Raw genomic sequence first — 19,650 nt, 5'->3', positions numbered from 1 at the left:
CGTGGAGTCTGCTGGAGATTCTTTCCCCATCCCTCTCCCTCCCACTCTGCACTCCCTCCACTTGCATATTCGATCTCTTTAAAATAAATAAATAAAATCTTTTAAAAAATTAAAAAAAAATAAATTGCCTGGTTGTGGCTCAGCATGTGGGCTTGGTTTATTTGCTATCACAAGTTGTGTTGTTTTGTTTTTTTTTTCTCTACAGGTTAAAATTCTGTGTCACCAGTTGCTGGTCCAGGTGTGTGACCTACTCAGGCTAAAGGACTGTCACCTGTTTGGACTCAGTGTTATACAAAGTAGGTCTTAGTCCCATCTCTGATAGATTTAGCCAACTATCCCTGAGGAAATGATATTTTATAGCTGTAACTTAATTTGGGCAAATTGTGTTAAGATTGTGATTATCAAAATACCCATAAGTTGGTCATTATTTTTAGTCTAGTAGTCATTTTTTAATCTTAACTGATGTGTATTTCTTTTAAGATTTAGAATTTTAGGCCACATATTATAGTTGGAACTTAAAAATGGGTTCCTTTTTAGGAATCTAGATTTTGTGTTTGTTCTTTTCTGTTTTAATGAACCAAGCTTGGTTTTTGTTTCCTTGCACTCAGGGAGCAGCTGGAGCTAGGAGGAAATTATCTTGAATGTTTTTATAATTTCTTTTATAATTTTTGACATTAAAAAATTTAGACATAAGAAAAAGAACTCTATTCAAGTTCTCTTACCGTTGACTGTATAGTATAACAAAGTGATCTACTAATTTGCTCCTATTTTCTGTTTTTCCCTCTGCACACCTTCTGTTTTTTCCAGTTGGACTATATGACATGAAGATAAGGGATCAGTTTCTTCTGTATATTTTATGTGAAGGTTTTCTGCACATAAAGGGCTCAATATAAGTCTCTTCCCCACCTCACCCCCATAATATCTTAGTTACTAAGGATTTACCTGCAACCATTCCTTATAAGCTTTTTCTTTCACATCATGTTTTTAAATTTCTCTAGTCTTGTGTCAAAAGATCTTTTAAATCTGTGTTCAATTTTTCAGGAATACTTTTTCTGTGAAATATATTTATTTATATTTTATACTTCTTTATGGATCATATTCTACTACTGGAATTGGTTTAAATTTAAAGGCTTATGACATCTTGAGAATCTGGTTAGTACCATAAAATGCTTAGATCTGCCAGGTTGGAAGGTGTATCATGATGAGCTGATAAACAAGGCCCTTCTCCACCAAAATGTGAACCATTTTCAGTTATCTTCTTAGGAGAGGCCAGAGAGCATGGAGCAGGGAGCACCTCAAGAATCAGTGAATCAACCATTTGCTCTTCAGTCTCTTCCTGTAATAGTTAAAGCAGTAAAAACACAAATGCTTAGCTCCATCCTTCTATCAGCACATCTCTCAGTCATTCTTTCAAGGAAGGGTCCGGGAGAAATAAGATGCCCTATAGATTCTAAAAAATTTTTCTTTTATTCTAAACTCAAAGCTAATTCTTTTAATTGTACAACTACAGCCAGACTGTTGATCTGTGTTGTTCAAAAAGTCAGCCTAATAAAACCAGTTTACAGCTTCCTTAAATTTCAAAATGAGAGTTTTTAAGATATCTTTTTTAAAAGAGAGATTGTAGTGTGGTGAAAGAACATTGGAAAAGGAATCAGTTGACCCGGTTCTAATTCTGGTTCTACCACTAGCTAGCTGTGTGGCTTTAGAAATATCACTTGACTTCTCTCAATTTCATTTTTCTCACATGTCAACTGGAAATTACTGCTTCACCTGCTTTGTCAGATTTTGATACATGCTTTTGAATTCTTAAAATAATAAAGCCACGATCAAACTGTCAGATAGTAGAGATATGGTGGTAGTTTAAAAATATGTGCTATTACACAGTGAACAGTCTCAGTTCTGTTTATTATATGGCTTCCTCAGATGGCAACCCAAGCAAAACACAAATCATATTCAACAGGAAGGGTGTCTGGTCTTGTTCATTTCATGTTAATCGGTAGCATATGAGAGATGGGAGATAATTTAGTTGATCTGATAAGTAGATTTAAGTAGCACCCTTTTTTTGTCCCTGGGACCTCTTACCTATCCCTTTTCAAATTGGTTGGCTTAATATGTCATTTATAAACAGAGTAGCTCTACCCTTCCTATTCTCTTATTGCTCTTTTTCAATCAAACCCCCCCCCCCCCCAGCATTGAGTCAGGAGTGACAGTGTGGTCAGGCATGTTACCCTGGTAGGGAGTAGTCAAAGAGACACACTACCCTTCCAGAGTGAGTACATTTTTATGCAGAGCTTTCCACGAGCATACTCCTTTAGTGATGGTTAGAGAAAAAGGAATAAACTTTAAAAAAAAAAAAAAAAAGGCTTAAAACTTTGGGGGCACCTAGGTGGCTCAATCAGTTAAGCCACCAACTCTTAGTTTTGGCTCAGGTCATGATCTCATGGTTGTGGGATTGAGCCCTGTGTTGGGCTGCTGCACACTCAGCGGAGTCTGCTTCAGATTCTCTCCCCCACCCTCCCCTTTCTGCCCATCCAACCCCCCCCCAACTCATGCACCCTTGTGCTCTCTCTAAAATAAATGAATGAAATCTTTAAAAAAGAAGACTTAAAACATAGTATGGGATAGGAATGCTGAAGGCTTTTGTTGTGAAATATCTCGCTTTTAAAAGATTCTTTTTGGGAAATCTGAAAATTTAATATTTTTTTTACCAGCTTGTCTTCACATATTTAGATAATTTTTACATGGGTTTTAACAATCATAGTTTCTGCTCATCTTAAGAACATCATCCCCTTGAGGAAACACTTTGGCATTCTTTTTTTGCATGAGATTCTTCTCCTCATTCCACAGGATCAGTCCCAAAGGCAGTGAGAGTAATGGCTTGCTATTTTATCAGGCTGTGTTATATGTGGAGAACACAGAGAAGAAATAGTCTTAAAGGCTGTTGTTCACAGAGCATAGGTCAGGCCCCTCACTTGGAAATAGGCAGTTATCCTCAATGTCCCCTAATGTCTTACATAGCAGTTAGGATGCTGTTTCTTCTCTGTTTCATTATTCTGCACCTATGATGAGAGTTCTCTGTGAACTCAACAAAAGCATATTTCTTCTAAGAGCCAGGAAGCCCACAGTGTTGGAAGTTTGTGCATTAGGATGACCATAGAAACTAAGTAAAAACAGGAGGTGGAAGCTTAATATTTCTTCTAAATATTATAGATTTTTAATAGTATGTGTTCTGTATTGCAAATGCAAAATAATTCATAAAAAATGTCATTAATGTCTAGCCAACCTTTTGTCTTTTAGTATCTTCTTGAGTTTTTGTGGTACTTTGTGAATTCAGAACACATTCACAAATCTTGAGGCTTTTTAAAAAAACCTGTTTTTGTGTATATTCTTTTCTTTTAAATCTTTTCTTATCATCTTGCCTCCTTTTTTTAATGTGCAGATAATGAACATGTCTATATGGAGTTGTCGCAAAAGCTGTATAAATATTGTCCAAAAGAATGGAAGAAAGAAGCCAGCAAGGTACGACAATACGAAGTCACTTGGGTGAGATTACATTTATAAGCAAAATTATTTTGATTTTTTAAAAGGTTTATTTTAGCTATTATACATTAGAAAAATATTAAATTTTAAAATTTTAATTCATAAAAATATTATGAAGTAGAGCATGGGAAAGGGAAATGAATTATAAGTTCCAAAATGTCATGTTGATGAAGTGTTAATAGTTTATTGCATATAACAGTAGATTTTAGGTATCTGCTTAAATAGGGGTACCTGGGTGGCTCAGTCAGTTGAGTGCCTGCCTTAGGCTCAGGTCTTGATCCCAGGGTCCAGGGAGCAGGGAGCCTGCTTCTCCCTCTGCCTGCCACTCCCTCTGCTTGTGCTCTCGCTCTGTCAGATAAATAAATAAAATCTTAAAAAAAAAAGATATCTGCTTAAATAATGTTGGATAATAACTTTTTAGTAATTTGAGGATAATGCTTTGAAATGAAAACCATGGAAAAAATATTCCTTTTGTGGCTATATTAACTGTCAAAACTGATGTTCTAGAAGTTATTAATAATTTTTGAATCTACTTTTACTATACTTACCTTTGATACTTTGTTACTTTATTGTACTGGTGGTGCTTTTATTTAGTAAACATTAATTCCATTTACATGGGAGATCATTCACAGGGAATTTACGTAGTGTTTCCAGGATCACCCTAGAAAATCAGGAATAAATCCCTAGTGTCTAATCCTAGATCCTCCAGTTTGTATTTTAAGAATTCTTGGAATAAACGGGAAGGCTACTTGAAAGCCAACTACAAAGTAAGGCACATTAAAGTCTAAATAAACAAACAGCATATTAGAATTTGGTATGTGGAATGTCAGAGGCACAAGAGAACATTTGTAATGAGGAGCAAATGGTCACCACAGGGGATAGAGCTGAGAGAGGAGCTGGATCTCAACTAGAAATTTCCACTGGTATTTATTTTTATCTTCCCTTATGTTGTCATTGGCCTTACGGTGAATGAGTATATGCTGATGCTTTATAACTTCCCAGTTTTGCATGAACTTGGTATCCATATGGGACAATTGTCTGCCCTCTGCCAGTCACCACCACCCCCCCAATTAGAAATAGATAAAACCTTTCAAGATTTAAAAACCATCTTGTAAATAATGGCATTTTGTTGCTTTTGAAACCCCTTTTTGTAGTAACTAAAAATAGCTTGCTTTTTATATGTGTCTTTGTTTTAGGGTATTGACCATTTTGGACCTCCTATGATCATTCACTTCCGCGTGCAGTACTATGTGGAAAATGGCAGATTGATCAGGTATGAGAACAGGGATTCTAAACTTTTACTTTGCCGTAGCACTCACCTTCTAACATACCAAATAAAGTCCTCATTTTTGTCTGTTTCCACCTGCTATGATATAAATTCCAAAAGAGCAGGGATTTAAAAAAAAAAAAAAAATCTTTTTGTATGCTCATGTATCCTCAGTTCCTATAACAGAGGTTCAGTAGACGCTCAATAAATATTTGTTGAATGAATGAATGATAATGTTAGACTATTAATGAAAATGTTAACAATATCACTGCCTCTCATTTTCTATACTCCACGTTTTTGATAACAAATCAGTCAACACAAAGGTATTTCATTCAAGAAGGAACTAGCATTTTTGTGAAGAATAGAGAAACTAAAGGATTATATTCTTGTGGTAGGGTGGGGAGTAGTAGGGCAAGCAAGCAAGAACTCTCTCCTATAAAAATGCATGGTGTTTATACAGCCTGGTTTTCTTTGCACTTTCGGGGTCTTGCTTCTGTTCTTGGCAGTAGTTTTAAAGCTGAGATTACACCCAATGGAGCTATCCTGTGAGAATCTTAGATGCAGTTCGGCAAGGGCAGGTAATTGATTCTTTTTCTGGAGGTTGGTGCGTGAACAATACTATGCTCGTGATACAAACTCAGAATTTACCATCTCAGAAGCTAAGTTTCTCATTTGTATAGGAGGATTCAGTACTGGGAAACTTTCCGAGGTGGTTTTGTTGGCTGATAGAGAAAATGGTGAACTCTCTTTTACTTATTTACTTTTAAACTCTGAGAAACCCCATGTAAAAGAGACAAAGATACATTTGGCTAATGAGTTATATGTGAGGTTCACTCTTAATATTTGTATTTTTGCCATATGTAATTTTAAAAGTAAAAAAATTAGTGCATAATTTTTTTAAAAGGCTAAGAAACTTTTTGTTATTCTGAGTTTATGTAAAATTTTTACTCAGTTTACCTACTAAGTATGGAATGTGCTGAAAAGAAGCAAAATATATTATTTAGCCACCAATTAACCCCCCGGGACTAATGAATGTTTAATTCATCCATGTACTTCTTTTCCCCAGGGATGAACTAGTCCAAACACTGTGTGGTCAGCATTATAAAAAGAAGTGCTCTGAAAAGTATTCTGTCCCGAGGGGGAAAAAATTACATAAATGCCTTATTTTTAAACTCTTCATACTTAAACACCATCTTAGTTGAAATCAACTCATGTTTTTATTGTCATCAGCTAAGAAGCTATGAATTTCAGATAAACATTCGATCTAAAATAATAGGAAGGCAAATAAATTCCTTAAACACACACACACACACACATACCCTTTTTTTCTTGCATTTTTGCTTTGATCACAAAGGCGTCTCATTTGCCTGTGACATTTTTTGGAGCTTGACCATGTTTTCCCCCAGTCAGCACTTCTTATTCAACGTATTTAATGGGAACTATATTTATTTCTGACCTCAACAGATTGTAATGAGTGCATTATTAGTATTTCCATTTGTGAGGAGTATCATGATTGTCATAACATGTGCATAGAAAACCACACCCATAAAGTAACATCCATTTAAAAAAAGAGAGAGAGACTTAAGGCAAGCTTTTTTATTTAGTTCATTCATTCTGAGAAAGAAAAAAAACAAAACTCTATAAATTTTTTTTTAAATAGACATATAAACAGAAATATTTTTAAAAGGGCCTTAGAGTATTTGTAAACAAACCAAAACAGAACGGCAAAACGTTAGAGCCAGGATTATCCCCTCAGATCTGTCCTTGTTTATGGCATACGTGCAGCATTATTGCAGCAAAATAATTTTAATGCAGACAACAAATGCCTAGGCTTCTATACTAATCCTTGTTCAATGAAATGTTTACCATATTGCGGTGGAATGATTCAGACCTTGTTTCCATTCTCTGAATGAATCAAATGGTACCGGCCTCAGGAAATGGTACGTTTGCTGTTGGGTAGTCTGGCTTGGAGTTCTGCCTCCCTGCGACTTGGGCGAGGCAGCAATCAGGTATAGCTACAACCCTCCCCCCTTTTCTCCAAGGAGTTGGGGCAGGGAGGGAGGAAGAAGGAGCAGAAACAGAAGAGCTCTTGTCAGCAGATGGATAGCAGGATTTGGGTTCTGTTTACATGCCATCGGATTGTTCCATCAAATGTGAGTTCGGTTTTCTTTTCTTTTCCTAGTGACAGAGCAGCAAGATACTATTATTACTGGCACCTGAGAAAACAAGTGCTTCATTCTCAGTGTGTGCTCCGAGAAGAGGCCTATTTCCTGCTGGCCGCCTTTGCCCTGCAGGCTGATCTTGGGAACTTCAAAAGGAATAAGCACTACGGAAAGTACTTTGAGCCAGAGGCTTACTTCCCATCCTGGGTAGGCACTGTTCTCAAATTTTAAAGTGTTTTCTCTAGCACATTTCTGGTTCATTATGCCGCTACTTACTTGTGTTGCTTCAAGAAATGGGAACCCAGATGTTTGTGGCCAGTAAAACCTTTCATGATGCCCAAATACAAATTTAACACCTGAGAGCACTGTACACACGGATCTCTTGATATATTTGATCTGCTCCTTCTAGTTAATGGGGAAGAGGATTGCTATCCGTCCTAAATATGGTGCAACTTGGAAGTTGCCAGCCTTGTTTTGGTATTTGCATTGTCTTTACTTTCTTATTTCTTATTCAAGCTTCATTTTCTTTGCTTTGGAGGGAGAAAAAACATGACTCTTTAAAAAGTGAGATCATTGACAATTTTCCTGTGTTGAGAAAACAAATATAAGTAAACTCCTTGCTCTGACCTCCATCTCCTCCACTCCCAAGAGAGAAACCATGCCACCATGTCAGCAAGAAAATTTAGGTTATTCCAGCATGAAATGTCTCAGCTGTCCTTTCTCCACACAACCCTGCCCCTGTCTGTGCCCACCCTTCGTCCAGGTCTCTGCTGTCACTTGTCTGTCTCCCATATCTCCACATCGCGAGCCTCTACTCAAACTAACTTCTTCAGTCAGAACAGACAAAGCACGTTTGGCTGGCCCCACTCATCCTCAGGAAGAAAGGAAAAAGGGAAAGAAGAGCTCCCGCTCTCGCCTTCCCTTCTCAGTAAAGCCTCTTGAAAAAATAATGTATATTTGATTTTTTACCTTCTTTATTTCCCAAATGAACCCCTCAGCATGCTTCCATCTTGCCTTCCTTGCCTACCACTCCACTCGTGGAGCTTTCCCTAAGGTCACCAGTGACCTTGAGATTGCCAGGTCCAGTGGACACTTTCTGCTTCTTTTCTCGGCTGTATCTGACACGTAACCGCTCTCATCCTGGAGATCTCATCCAAATGAACGCTTCTTGACAACCACTTACGTGCTGGCAACTCCCAAATCTGTTTCTCTCCCCCTTGATCATTAGATAGCTGTTTACCCATAGGCACCTCAAACTCAGGATGCCCCAAATCAAATTCACCTTTTCCCCACCTCCATTCTGTGTATTCCTTCCGCTGTGTTCCTATCTCAGCTAGTGGCGCAGCCATCCCCCCAGTCACCCAGAAGCTTGAGAGTCGTACAGATCTCTCCCCATCACCCTTCTTTTTCCCTGCCCTATCCAGGCAACTGGAGCATCCTCTAACATAAAACACTTGATCACCCATCACTCAGCTTAAGAAATAAAATTCTCTTGAATTTTTGCTGTGGTTGACTTGCTAAATGTTTATCGTGTGCCCGACCCATCATCCCATCTCCCAGGTTTTTTAGCTCTTGTCAGCGCTCAGCAGCACTCCTGTGGGGCTTGTCTTTGCTTCAGTCTTTACAGCTTGCAGATGAGTTGATTTTGCTTCTGACTTAAACCTTCAGGGCCTCCCCTGTCACCTGCAGAGTGAAAGCCAGGCTCTCAAACATGACTGAGGAACTTTCCAGAATCTGATCTCTGCCAGTCTTTCCCGCTTCCTCTCTGGTTGTCCTGCACCTTGAATTTGATGCTCTGACAACATCCAGCAATTCCTATGTCTCCACACATCCTGTGGTGTTTCACACTTCTGGCCTTCCTTCTGAAGTTCCTTTAGCCAGTGAAGCCCCTCTCCCTGTTTGACCTGGCAGACTCCTGTTCATCCTCCAAGACTGCTCAGCTGTAGTTCCCTCTGGGCAGACTGTCTAGCCCCCACCTCTGGGCTCTGTCAGACCCTAGACGTAGTGTTTTACATCTCCTTTTCAAATGATCTGTTAATTTTTTGCCTCCAGTAAACTGTTTTTTTAATATATTCTAAAGGACAAGCACAAACGTCACCTTTTCTATTTCTTCAGCATTTCACATTGAGGTGCTCCATGTAAGTTTTTGTGGACTGATTGTCAGTGCTTCAGTTAAAGAGAAACCACAAAAGGTGTCAAGCTTTTACATATCAGTGTCGGTGGAACCCAAATTAGCCTGTATTTCATTCCCTAGTTGTTGTCAGGTACTCACTGAATCTTGGTCCTTTAAATCCGAGCTCCCCATCAGGTGCCACAGCCTCCAGAGTGCTGAGATCCGAGTTTCTTCAGTCTTTGGGATCACCAAAACCACCTACTTCAGTGCCCTTACAAATACTATATTCTGTGTGTATCTTTGACCTGAGAAAGTTTGACAATTGCTCACTTGGGTGATCTCCATGTAAAAGGAGTCTAGAAGGAAAAATCTAACTTTGAGTTCTCAGCAGAACTTCTTAAATGGCCAGTAATTGATCACATTTCATTCAGTAGGAAGAAACACAATGTCAGTATCTATAAAAACATTTTTAAACTAAAAATTCTTTTAATTTTTTATTCTGATGATTTTAAGCACTACTCTTTTTGCTCTCCTTGCATAATTCTTTCCTTATTTTATAATCCTCATGAAATCAGCTGAGACTTTGAACTAATCAGCACCTTTCTCTTAGCCTGCAGCTAGCTGCTGGTTGGGCATTGAAAGGCTCAGGCTACTGTCCCATGAAAACCTGAGCCACAGTGAATTGCAATGAATGCTTGAATGAAATTGTTTTCTCACAAGTATTCAAATAGAGTGTTAATATCAGCCTTTTATGCAAAAACCAAAAATGTTTCAGAGAATTCCTCCCAGTCCCCTGCCTTCTTTGGATTAACATTTAGAACCTCCTACTCTGTGGCTGTAATTTTAGAAGAGTTAAGTAGGATCCAGAACCTGAAGATGTGTTGACAGTCAGTGTATTGCATGGTACCAATCATTTTGCAAGTATAAACAGTGATGTGTACAAAATTTTGCAAGTTCGCATGGGTTTTTTTTTCCCTTGGTGAGTTTAAAACCAAGAGAACATATTTTTCTCATTTCTTGTGATTTTTCTTCTCACATACGCAGTACTACAGCTAAACTGACTTTGTAGCTTCTAGTATTAGCTGATTCAGCCTAGTAACATAACAGATGGTGAAAACGGAATAAAAGTGGGAAATTTCCTACTGGAAATTAGCCAGTTTACATGGCCTATTTTAGGTTCTTGTCCTTTCATCATTTTGGGGATGAGGGTAGAACTTCCATCCCTCCAACAAATGTTGCATTGCATACCCATTGTATCCCAACAGGTTGTTTCCAAGAGAGGGAAGGACTACATCCTGAAGCACATTCCAAACATGCACAAAGATCAGTTTGCACTGACAGCTTCCGAGGCTCATCTTAAATACATCAAAGAGGCAGTCCGGCTGGATGATGTTGCTGTGCATTACTACAGATTGTATAAGGTACAAAACTGTAGTGTGTCTGCCGCTTCTGAGGAAAAAAATACCTTCTCGATTAGAAGAAGCTTTTATTAAAATTTGTCATTTCATTTTTTAATGGGCTTTTTATTTTTAATTTTTTTTTAAGATTTATTTATTTGAGAGAGAGGGAGAGCGCACGGGCATACAGGTGGGGGTGGGGGGAGGGGCAAAGGGAGCTGGAGAGAGAGAATCCAGAACAGATTCCACACTGAGCGTGGAGCGCTACACGGGGCTGTTTCATGACCCTGAGATCACAACCTGAGCTGAAACCAAGAGTCGGGCACTTAAGTGACTGTGCCACGCAGGTGCCCCATTAAAGGGCTTTAAAAAAAAAAAAGTTTCATGTGAACTGTTATCATAGGTCAGTCTTGGAGTTAATGATGCTTTTCCTCAGGCCTGGCAGCACAATGGAATCTTTCTGTAATGGTTCTGATATTGAGATAACAAGTGGCTTCAGATTGTGAATCTAGCTTTTCAGTGATTATGAAATAGTTATTTTTCTCTTGTCCAAATCTGCATGTCTGTCTTGGGGACTAACATTTGCAATTTGTTTGATCAGTAATTTTTAATATTCCCCAAAGTGAAGCCATACCTGCATTGTATCCGTTAATAAGAAGAACTACCACAACAGCAAATGATTATTGAGTATTATCTCCATGGGGCACACTTGATTTTCTTTTTTAAATTCTCACAATTCTGTAAGATAGAAACTGATATTCATTTTACAGATGAGGAAACAGACCAAAGAGCATGAAACTAGCAAGTGGCAGAGCCAGGATTCAACCCAGGTCTGCCTGACTAGAGGAATTTATGGATAAAAAGTGTTTAAAACAGTGCCCAGCACATGTTAGGCATGATGTTCGGCTGTTAGCGTTATCACTGTTACTGTTAAGCTCCTTATTACTACTGTACCCTTTGTGGTAAGATTAGCATAACTGGGCCATTGGAGGCTGGACTATAGTTTGGCTGCGTTACTGGATAATCTTCCTGGCTGGTTCAGAAAACTTAATAGGGTACCAAAGAATGGTATTTTTTTTCCTCACTTGCATGCCCAAGAGATGCATCGTTAATGTCCTGTCATCCTTGAGAGGCATAATTGAGTTCCATAGGAGCTCTTTGGCCAAATTCCTGAAGGACTGAATTGTTACTTCTTTTTTTTTCCTTAAAAGATTTCATTTGTGACACCTCAGTTTATATGAGAAAATGCAAGTAAATGACATTTGACAATCGTTTGTATTTTAAAATGTACTGGAAGCATGAATGGTGTATAAGAAAGAGTGTGGCTTTAGAGTCAGATATTAGAAATCCTACATCACCACTATTATGGGATCCTGGGCAAATATAACTATAATCCTGGACCATCTATGAAGTGGGAAGGATTCTGTACAATTCACAAGTTTGGGAAAATTCTGTGAGATAATGAATCCGAAATGACCAGGTGGAATGCCTGGCACATTAATCAGTGCTCAGTAAATATCAGCTGCTCCTTATTTGATAGGGAAACAGTATTGTAAAGAATCCTGTTAAGAATCCTTTAGTAAATTATCCTCAGTTTATCTTTTGTGTACAAATTAATCTTTTTTTTTTTTTTTATTCGAGAGAGTGAGAGAGAGCACAAGAGGGGGTAGGGTCAGAGGGAGGAGCAGACTCGCCGCTGAGCAGGGAGCCCGATGCGGGACTCGATCCCGGGACTCCGGGATCATGACCTGAGCTGAAGACAGCCGCTTAACCAACTGAGCCACCCGGGAGCCCCCTACAAATTAATCTTTTATTTGCTTACAGTGTGGTACTTCTGCATGGCATAGAAAATGACCCTCTTACCTGCTTAAAACAAGATAATTAATGTAACTGAATGAAGTGAGGAAACAGATATTGGGCAGAGTTTTCATTCTTTACAGAAACAAAGTGGCCATTAAAACATGGGCAGAGTTTTCATTCTTTAGAGAAATCAAGAAGCCATTAAAACTGCTTCATTTAAGACCCGCTTGTAAAGTGGAAACAAAGTAGAGAGAGGACAGGAAGCATTCCAGGAAAAGAAACTTCTGAGTCCCTTTCTCAGTAACGCACACCTTGTGCCTGCCCGGCCAGCATTTTTATGAGCACAGTCTTATTTCCGAAAGCAGTCAGGGTAGCCTTGAGGAGGAGATTGACCTAAACTCCCAGTGATAGATTGGTTTCTCCCATTAAACCCTATACTGGGGCGCCTGGGTGGCTCAGTTGGTTAAGCGACTGCCTTCGGCTCAGGTCATGATCCTGGAGTCCTGGGATCGAGTCCCGCATCGGGCTCCCTGCTCGGCAGGGAGTCTGCTTCTCCCTCTGACCCTCCCCCCTCTCATGTGCTCTCTCTCATTCTCTCTCTCTCAAATAAATAAATAAAATCTTTAAAAAACAAACAAACAGAAACAAACAAACAAAAAAACCCTATACTGTATGTGCCTTTCTTGATATAAAAACATATTCGTTGGGAAAAAACAGCCCAAATAGTGAAAATAGGCCTTGTCTTGTCTTTACTATGCCAGATGAGCATGCATTTTCTAAACACATATCTTCTTATGTTCATGGGAAAACTGGCACTAAATATACTCATTTATTTTTATTGAGGAAACTCAATGAAAATATTTCAGTTATTTAATAATTTTATTTTCTGTTTTGAACTTCATACCTTATATCCCGTTATTACAGATAAGCACTTAAAAGATGTGGCCCAATTTCAGAGTGCATTTAAAATTCAGAGAACATTTCAGGACTTTTTTTTCCCATATGCTCATTGTAATTTATTTTTTTATAGTTTATGGTTTAGCTGGTAGAATGGATATCATATTATATGCAAATGATGAATCACTGAACTCCGCCTCTGAAACTAATAATGCAATATATGTTAATTGAATTTAAGTAAAATAAAGTAAAAAAAAAAAAGGTATATCGTATTGGCAAGTGATAGTTGAATTTCTTAGAAATAAGTATTTTCTTTCCAAACTGAATATAAAGCCTTTCAGCCTTTTATCCTCATGAGATGACAACCTTAAATATTTAGGCTTGCCTATGATTTTGGCTTCAGAGCTGGAGAGTTACATGGTTTGAAACCTATAAAATCTAGTGCCTTTCAGAACATAACTATGACATTATATTCAATATTCTAACCTCTGAGAAAAGGTAGAAAGCTAAAAAAAAAAAATAAGCAGCAAAAATAGTCTTGTTTATCAGAGTTCTCAATAATGTAATAATTTAGAATATTGTCAGATATGAGAGTGTATGTAATATAGTGAAAATACTAATGCTTTGAAATCTTAGTAGTTTAAAAAGTAGAATATACCATTATTGATTTAATATGTACTCGTGATTTTCTTATAGTAAAGTAGGGATGCAGAAAGATGAGCAAAGTTATTTTAAGTCACAAACTTTCTAATCCTGGGATTTCTCCTTCTGTTTTTCTTCTTTGGTGCTTAATTGTCCATTATACAAGAAAAACATACTTTTTCATATGATTTTATTTCTATAGGATAAAAGGGAAATTGAAGCTTCTTTGACCCTTGGGTTGACCATGCGGGGAATACAGATTTTTCAGGTTAGTAAATGAGAAATAAGTGTCAAATGGTATCTACCATGTCTTACATTGGCATTGCACCTGCCTGTTCCTTGGTAGGTTCACTGGTTCATTTCTGGCCATTGATTGGTCATTACTTCTTGTTTGTCCAGTACAGATGTGAATGATGTAAGGATAGATGAAGTGATACAGTCCAAACCTCAACAGTAATAAGTCCTCCAGAGCAGAAAATAATAAGCCAAAGATTGGCCCAGGTTCATCACTAATAGATCCTTAATATCCAGACATTCTTCTTTGTGGGTATTAATTTTATATATTCTCTTTTATCCTCTGGAGCATTATAACTGTGCAAAGAAAAAAATGACATTTTAATACAGTGCCAGACCAGACATTTTAATTTCCATTACACTTTCTGATAAAGCCTGTCCCTTGAATAAGTAATAACTGTCACACTTTTGCAGGCAGAATAGTATTATCCTACAGCCATCAACAGGGGAGAGAGAATGCCTCTTTCTGTGAGACCAAGGAGAATATAAGGATCTCTCATCTTTGGTTTAGGCAAATATCCAGTTATGAAAGTCTAAGTGCCTTTTCTCATCTCTTGAATGCCTGAGTCTTGGACTTTTTATTTAAATTTGGGGATAGGCTCAAAGGGAAAAGATTACCTTGAAAGACCAGTTAATGCAGTCACTCAGGAACCCAGAGCTACAGTTTGGTATCACTAATCTTTTAATTACTGTCTGAACATCTCCAAAGAGAGTTGAGGACCCCTTTCAGATTTTAATTACCACATTTTAGTTTTCCAGGAGAGAAGTTACAGCCGTTGTAGAGTGTGTGGCATTTTCCTCCATAACACTGTGTGCATTATAACTCTTTCCACAGAATTTAGATGAAGAGAAACAGTTACTTTATGATTTCCCCTGGACAAATGTTGGAAAGTTGGTGTTTGTGGTAAGTTTAAAATAAATGACTAAAAAATAGCACAGTTGTTTGTTTTGTGGATTTTTGTTGTTCCCTCTTCTGTTTTGTTTTTAAAAATAATGTTGTCCCAGGCACAAAAGTTGGTATTTTTTTTAAAAAGTTGACAAAGAAGACAACTAGCTTTCTTCTATTCTTATTATATGTGTTTTAATCCTTGCCACTCATCAGTAGTGAACCTAAAATTAAAGAATCTTATAGCAAAAAAGATGACTAATTTTAATTTGTGGGTCTGGGTCCCACTGCACTATCCTAAGTTACTCTAGTTGCAGAAGAAATGTAGTGGGGGAATGTATAAGATGAGTTTATCAAACAATTATTTTTAAAAGCAAAGGGATCAGAAAACAGCCATAATCACAGGATAAATTACTCATAGCATGGGGGTTAGCCAGTTCTTTTGGAAGTTACTTCTTTTGAGCAGAGAATAAAGAGTGATATAACAAGATGTTTCTATTAATATCTAACTCTTTGAAACTCATCATTATAAAGAAAGGTCTACAGTTCTTAATAGGAAAAATGCTGTTATTTTTAGAATATTGAGAATAGTATCCTTTTTTTATTGTAAGAGCAAATTCATGATTTTTCCCAGGTGTTTCTCTACCTTGCTAGCTATATCTGGTTTTTGGTAGGGTTCAAAGAATTACAGTTAATGATATGTATGTATATCTAGTGGTCATTAAAATCCATATTTTTTTCTTTGTTCAGAAATTGTTGGGAAAAATGCACAAAGAAAGGAAAATAAGGTTTTGTACACATGTGCCTCTCTCCCATAAGGAAGATGGCCTATATAAATAGAGGGCTGTATTGCCAAACAGCATTTGGGCACTGACTCCACACTGCCCTGTGAAGTCAAAAGACCTGTTCCTGACTTTACATTATTTTAATTACTTGGGCACAGTTCAATCTGATTCCACTTTACTGATACATCGAATGGGGCCTGACCTGCCTCCTCTTCACTTGCTGTCTCTCATCCAGGCCCTTTGTAAAAGAATCTGAGCGATATGAAAATGAGCAAATTATTACCCCACTTGGCCCTGTCGTGTCCCAAATTGAGTAGTAATAAAATGCACTTATGAAATTGAGTGTTTTCAGGGTCCTGGACTCAGTGGTTCCTGAACTGAGTTGTGCATCAGCCTCATCTGAGGAGCTTAAGATAAAAATTTCTGAGCCTCATCCTCCTCCCCTAAGAGATTTTTGATTCAGTGGGTGTGCATTGGGGACCAGGCATCTATTTTGATGAATTTCCCAGATGATTCTTGTCATGGCCAGCCCAGTCCTGCCCAAGTTGTAGTACCTTGAGCAAGTTACTTAACCTGTGTGCCTTGGTTTCTTTGTTCCCAACTGGGGATAATTGGTCCTCCCTCATAGGCTTAATTGTGAGGATTAAATGAGTTAATACCTGCCGAGTGCTCATTAAGTGGCAGTTATTACCATCCTGGCATTGGGATCCACTGGTGGTTCCTTTAAAATGAAAAGTGGAAGGGTGAGAACTCCATCCCCAACTGATATACACAAAGCCATATTGTTTTGTTTTGACTTTAAGTGTGTAGTTAGAAGATGCCTCCCTCTTTGCTTTACTTCTCCACTCTGGCTGAGAATTGTTATGTCTGGAATATTCCTTTTGCAGTCCTGCTGCCGTATTCATTAATAGGAGAGATGAAGGAATTTGTACTATCCCATAACTATAAGAAACTTTGCCAAACTCTCACCCTCAACTTATGTTAATGAACTTTGTTAATGATCCCAGGCTTAAAGAATGAGATTCCTTATATCTCTACTGATAGAGATAATTATATCTCTTCCTTTCTCATCCCTCCAACTGTCCCTCTAGCTTCCAGCTCCCCCCCTTTTTTTTAAGACACTGCATGCGCAACGTGGGGCTTGAACTCACCATCCTGAGATCAAGAGTTGCATACTCTTACTGAGTCAGCCAGGTGCCCACCCCCCCGTCCAGCCTCCCTCTTTGATCCAGCTAAAGAAGTTTTTCCATTTCTTTTCTTAACCCTAAATAGGAATTAGTAGTGTTTTCTATCAAAACTCCTTATTTCCTCCCCGGAGTTTATCACAAACGATAGTTATTTTATGTGTTCATGTACCATCTCTCCCACCAGAATATCTCTCTATGAAGATAGGGACCTTGTCTGCCCTATTCACTGTCATTTTCTCAGTGACTAGCACAGTTGGTACATAGTGTTTAACAAATATTTGAATGCATTATGCTTCGAGAATCTGTCATCTTGTTTGCTGAATTAGGGTGTTGGAATTGCATTTGAAGATGCTTTCATGATGGGCCCTTCTCTTCTCTATTGTGTAAATGGCCCCACTAGCCAGAGAAACTGAAGATACTCCTCGACCGTCATACCCAAGTCAGTGTTTACTAGAAGACCCTGACTAGACACTTCCCTGAATTTTTGGTAAACCTTGTCCTGTGACATTTTTTAATGGAAAAACAACAGTTTATCTCTCAGTGAATTTTGAATGGAGCTTTCTACATCTAGTTCTGAGCCTGTGGTTTTCCTTACTAAAAAGAGGGTGAAGGGGACCTTGGCTGGTGAGAGACTTCTCTTCCCAAATCCGACTCGTGCTTTTGCTCCACAGGGTAAGAAATTTGAGATTTTGCCAGATGGCTTGCCCTCGGCCAGGAAGCTCATCTACTACACGGGGTGCCCCATGCGTTCCCGACACCTCCTGCAGCTCCTCAGCAACAGCCACCGTCTCTACATGAATCTGCAGCCTGTGTTGCGCCACATCCGGAAGCTGGAGGAGAACGAAGGTATGGCGCAGCCGGGGGGGTGGTGGGGGCAAGTGGTGCCTTTGCCGCCTGTGGCCCCTTGCTCCTGAGAGCCCTGAAGAAGAGGCCCCGAGGGTTGGGCTGCTCCAGATTCAGAGCAGCGTGTCTGTTCACATCTCATCACTGTCCTGGAAGACCAGGGTTAGCCTTGAGGCCCACCAGCTGTAGCACCTGTCCAGAATACCTGAGGTTATCGCTGTCATTTAGCTGTCCCTGAGTACAGTCTCTTTAAAGTTTCCCCACACTTGCCTTGAAGACCCTTACAGAAAGCCACCACACGAAGGTGCAGGCCAAGGTTTATCTGCGACTCAGAGCACCTTGGAATCTGGAATTTTTTTCCAGTGCAGTTATTCCTTAGATTAGAGTGACAATAAAGGTGGGTGACAGAAATGTCTCCAGTCTCTCTTATAGACTGCCAGGAGGCCCCCAAGTCGAGGTGAGCAGAATGACAAAGGAGAAAGAAGTTTTCACTCAAGGATTTTATAAGCCAGTCCTGTGGGGGCTTTGCTGAGACACAGAAAAGAGCAATCCATTTGGGGCCCCTGAAAAGGGGGACGAGTCATGGTAAGGAAGAGGAAGGCAGCAGACTTCAGCTCTACAATATGAACCTGACAGCCCTTTATCTTGAGCTGTGGCACCCCAGGGTGACTCCATTTAACACACTCCAGCTTCTAATCCCCGCAGATGCTACTTTGCATATTTGCCTATTTTAATGTCTTCAATTTGTTTTGCAAATTCACATTGTAGTAATTCTTATAATTCAATTAGATTAGATTTAGGATATCTGCATGAACATTTGGATGCAGATTCATATCTTGGGTCCATGTCTGAAACAAATATTGACCTCTTGGACCCCACCTTTCCCACAGAAACCAGGCAAATACCTGTCCTCTTAACAAAAAACCTTATAGAGGTTTGCACATCTGATTGGTATCTCTCAAAAGCTATCTCTACCTAAATGAGACACAGTTTGGAGATGCCATTGCATTTTAAGCAGCCATCAGAACATGAATCATCCCCCACTGTCTGCCACCAAAGTGCTTCTGTCTTTGGAGAGAATTGGCATAACTGCCAGATGTATTGGCTTCCTCTGCTGCCACACAGCCAGTTCCTCCCCACGGTGACTCATCGGTAGAACAGATACATCTCTCCAATGCTGACATGAATATCAGGAGGAATGAAGATGAGACAGAAGCACCAAGGAAACTTGGAAGAATAGGTGACCTCAGTGTAGAGCCCATCATTTGCCAAATTGGCCACATTCCTAAGTGGCCAGGTTATAGGGCCTTGAGAAGTTCATTCCATGACCTTTGCCATCAGCATTTTCATAAATTCTTATTTAGATGACCTTAAGGGGAGCGCTTTAGAGCCTGAGGGAATTCATGAACTTCCCTTACAGGTTCTAAGGTAAAATTACAAGGAATTTTCAGTTGTTCGAGGGCAGGGTTTTGTCTCTTACCATACATAGTACTACATGCATATTTGGGGGCTTACATGAGGAGGGCAATGAAGGAGTGATAAAGGTGTAAATTGGATTTTTTATTTGGATAAATGTAGATAGATTTGAGGGGACATCTCTCTTTTTCTTCTAAAGAAAACATACTTAGTTTCTTCTACTTAGAGATTCTTCTAGGTCTAAAGAAAACCTGAACTAAGTTTTTCTGGGCCAGCCTTGACCTGACTCCATTTATCTCATCCACACGTAAGGGCTTCATTCTTACAAGAAAGCTCTTTTCCCAGTGTCCATTTAGTAAAACAAACAAACAAAAAACCCAGCACAAAAAGAGACTGTATTTTCCTTTTATTGAGAGTCACC

At 38.9% G+C, this 19,650-nt stretch overlaps 1 protein-coding gene across 2 annotated transcripts in view; it reads left to right on the top strand.

Moving 5' to 3' along the window:
* FRMD6 (FERM domain containing 6) overlaps positions 1-19,650 on the top strand; it is a 79,826-nt gene that overhangs the window by 47,337 nt on the left and 12,839 nt on the right. The window contains exons 3-10 of one of the 2 annotated variants that reach the window (XM_021701393.2): positions 206-296; positions 3,440-3,519; positions 4,737-4,813; positions 6,990-7,176; positions 10,348-10,503; positions 14,021-14,086; positions 14,948-15,016; positions 17,642-17,816. In XM_021701393.2, coding sequence (XP_021557068.1) covers positions 206-296; positions 3,440-3,519; positions 4,737-4,813; positions 6,990-7,176; positions 10,348-10,503; positions 14,021-14,086; positions 14,948-15,016; positions 17,642-17,816 — 901 coding nt within the window. Of the gene's footprint in view, positions 1-205; positions 297-3,439; positions 3,544-4,736; positions 4,814-6,989; positions 7,177-10,347; positions 10,504-14,020; positions 14,087-14,947; positions 15,017-17,641; positions 17,817-19,650 lie in introns of both variants that reach the window. The other variant, XM_021701391.2, reaches the window with a different exon arrangement.

Source organism: Neomonachus schauinslandi, chromosome 9, assembly GCF_002201575.2.
Source record: "Neomonachus schauinslandi chromosome 9, ASM220157v2, whole genome shotgun sequence".
NCBI classification, from domain to species: domain Eukaryota; kingdom Metazoa; phylum Chordata; class Mammalia; order Carnivora; family Phocidae; genus Neomonachus; species Neomonachus schauinslandi.
The sequence above is the reverse complement of the archived record's forward strand: the minus strand, read 5'-3'. Positions and strand labels throughout refer to the sequence as shown.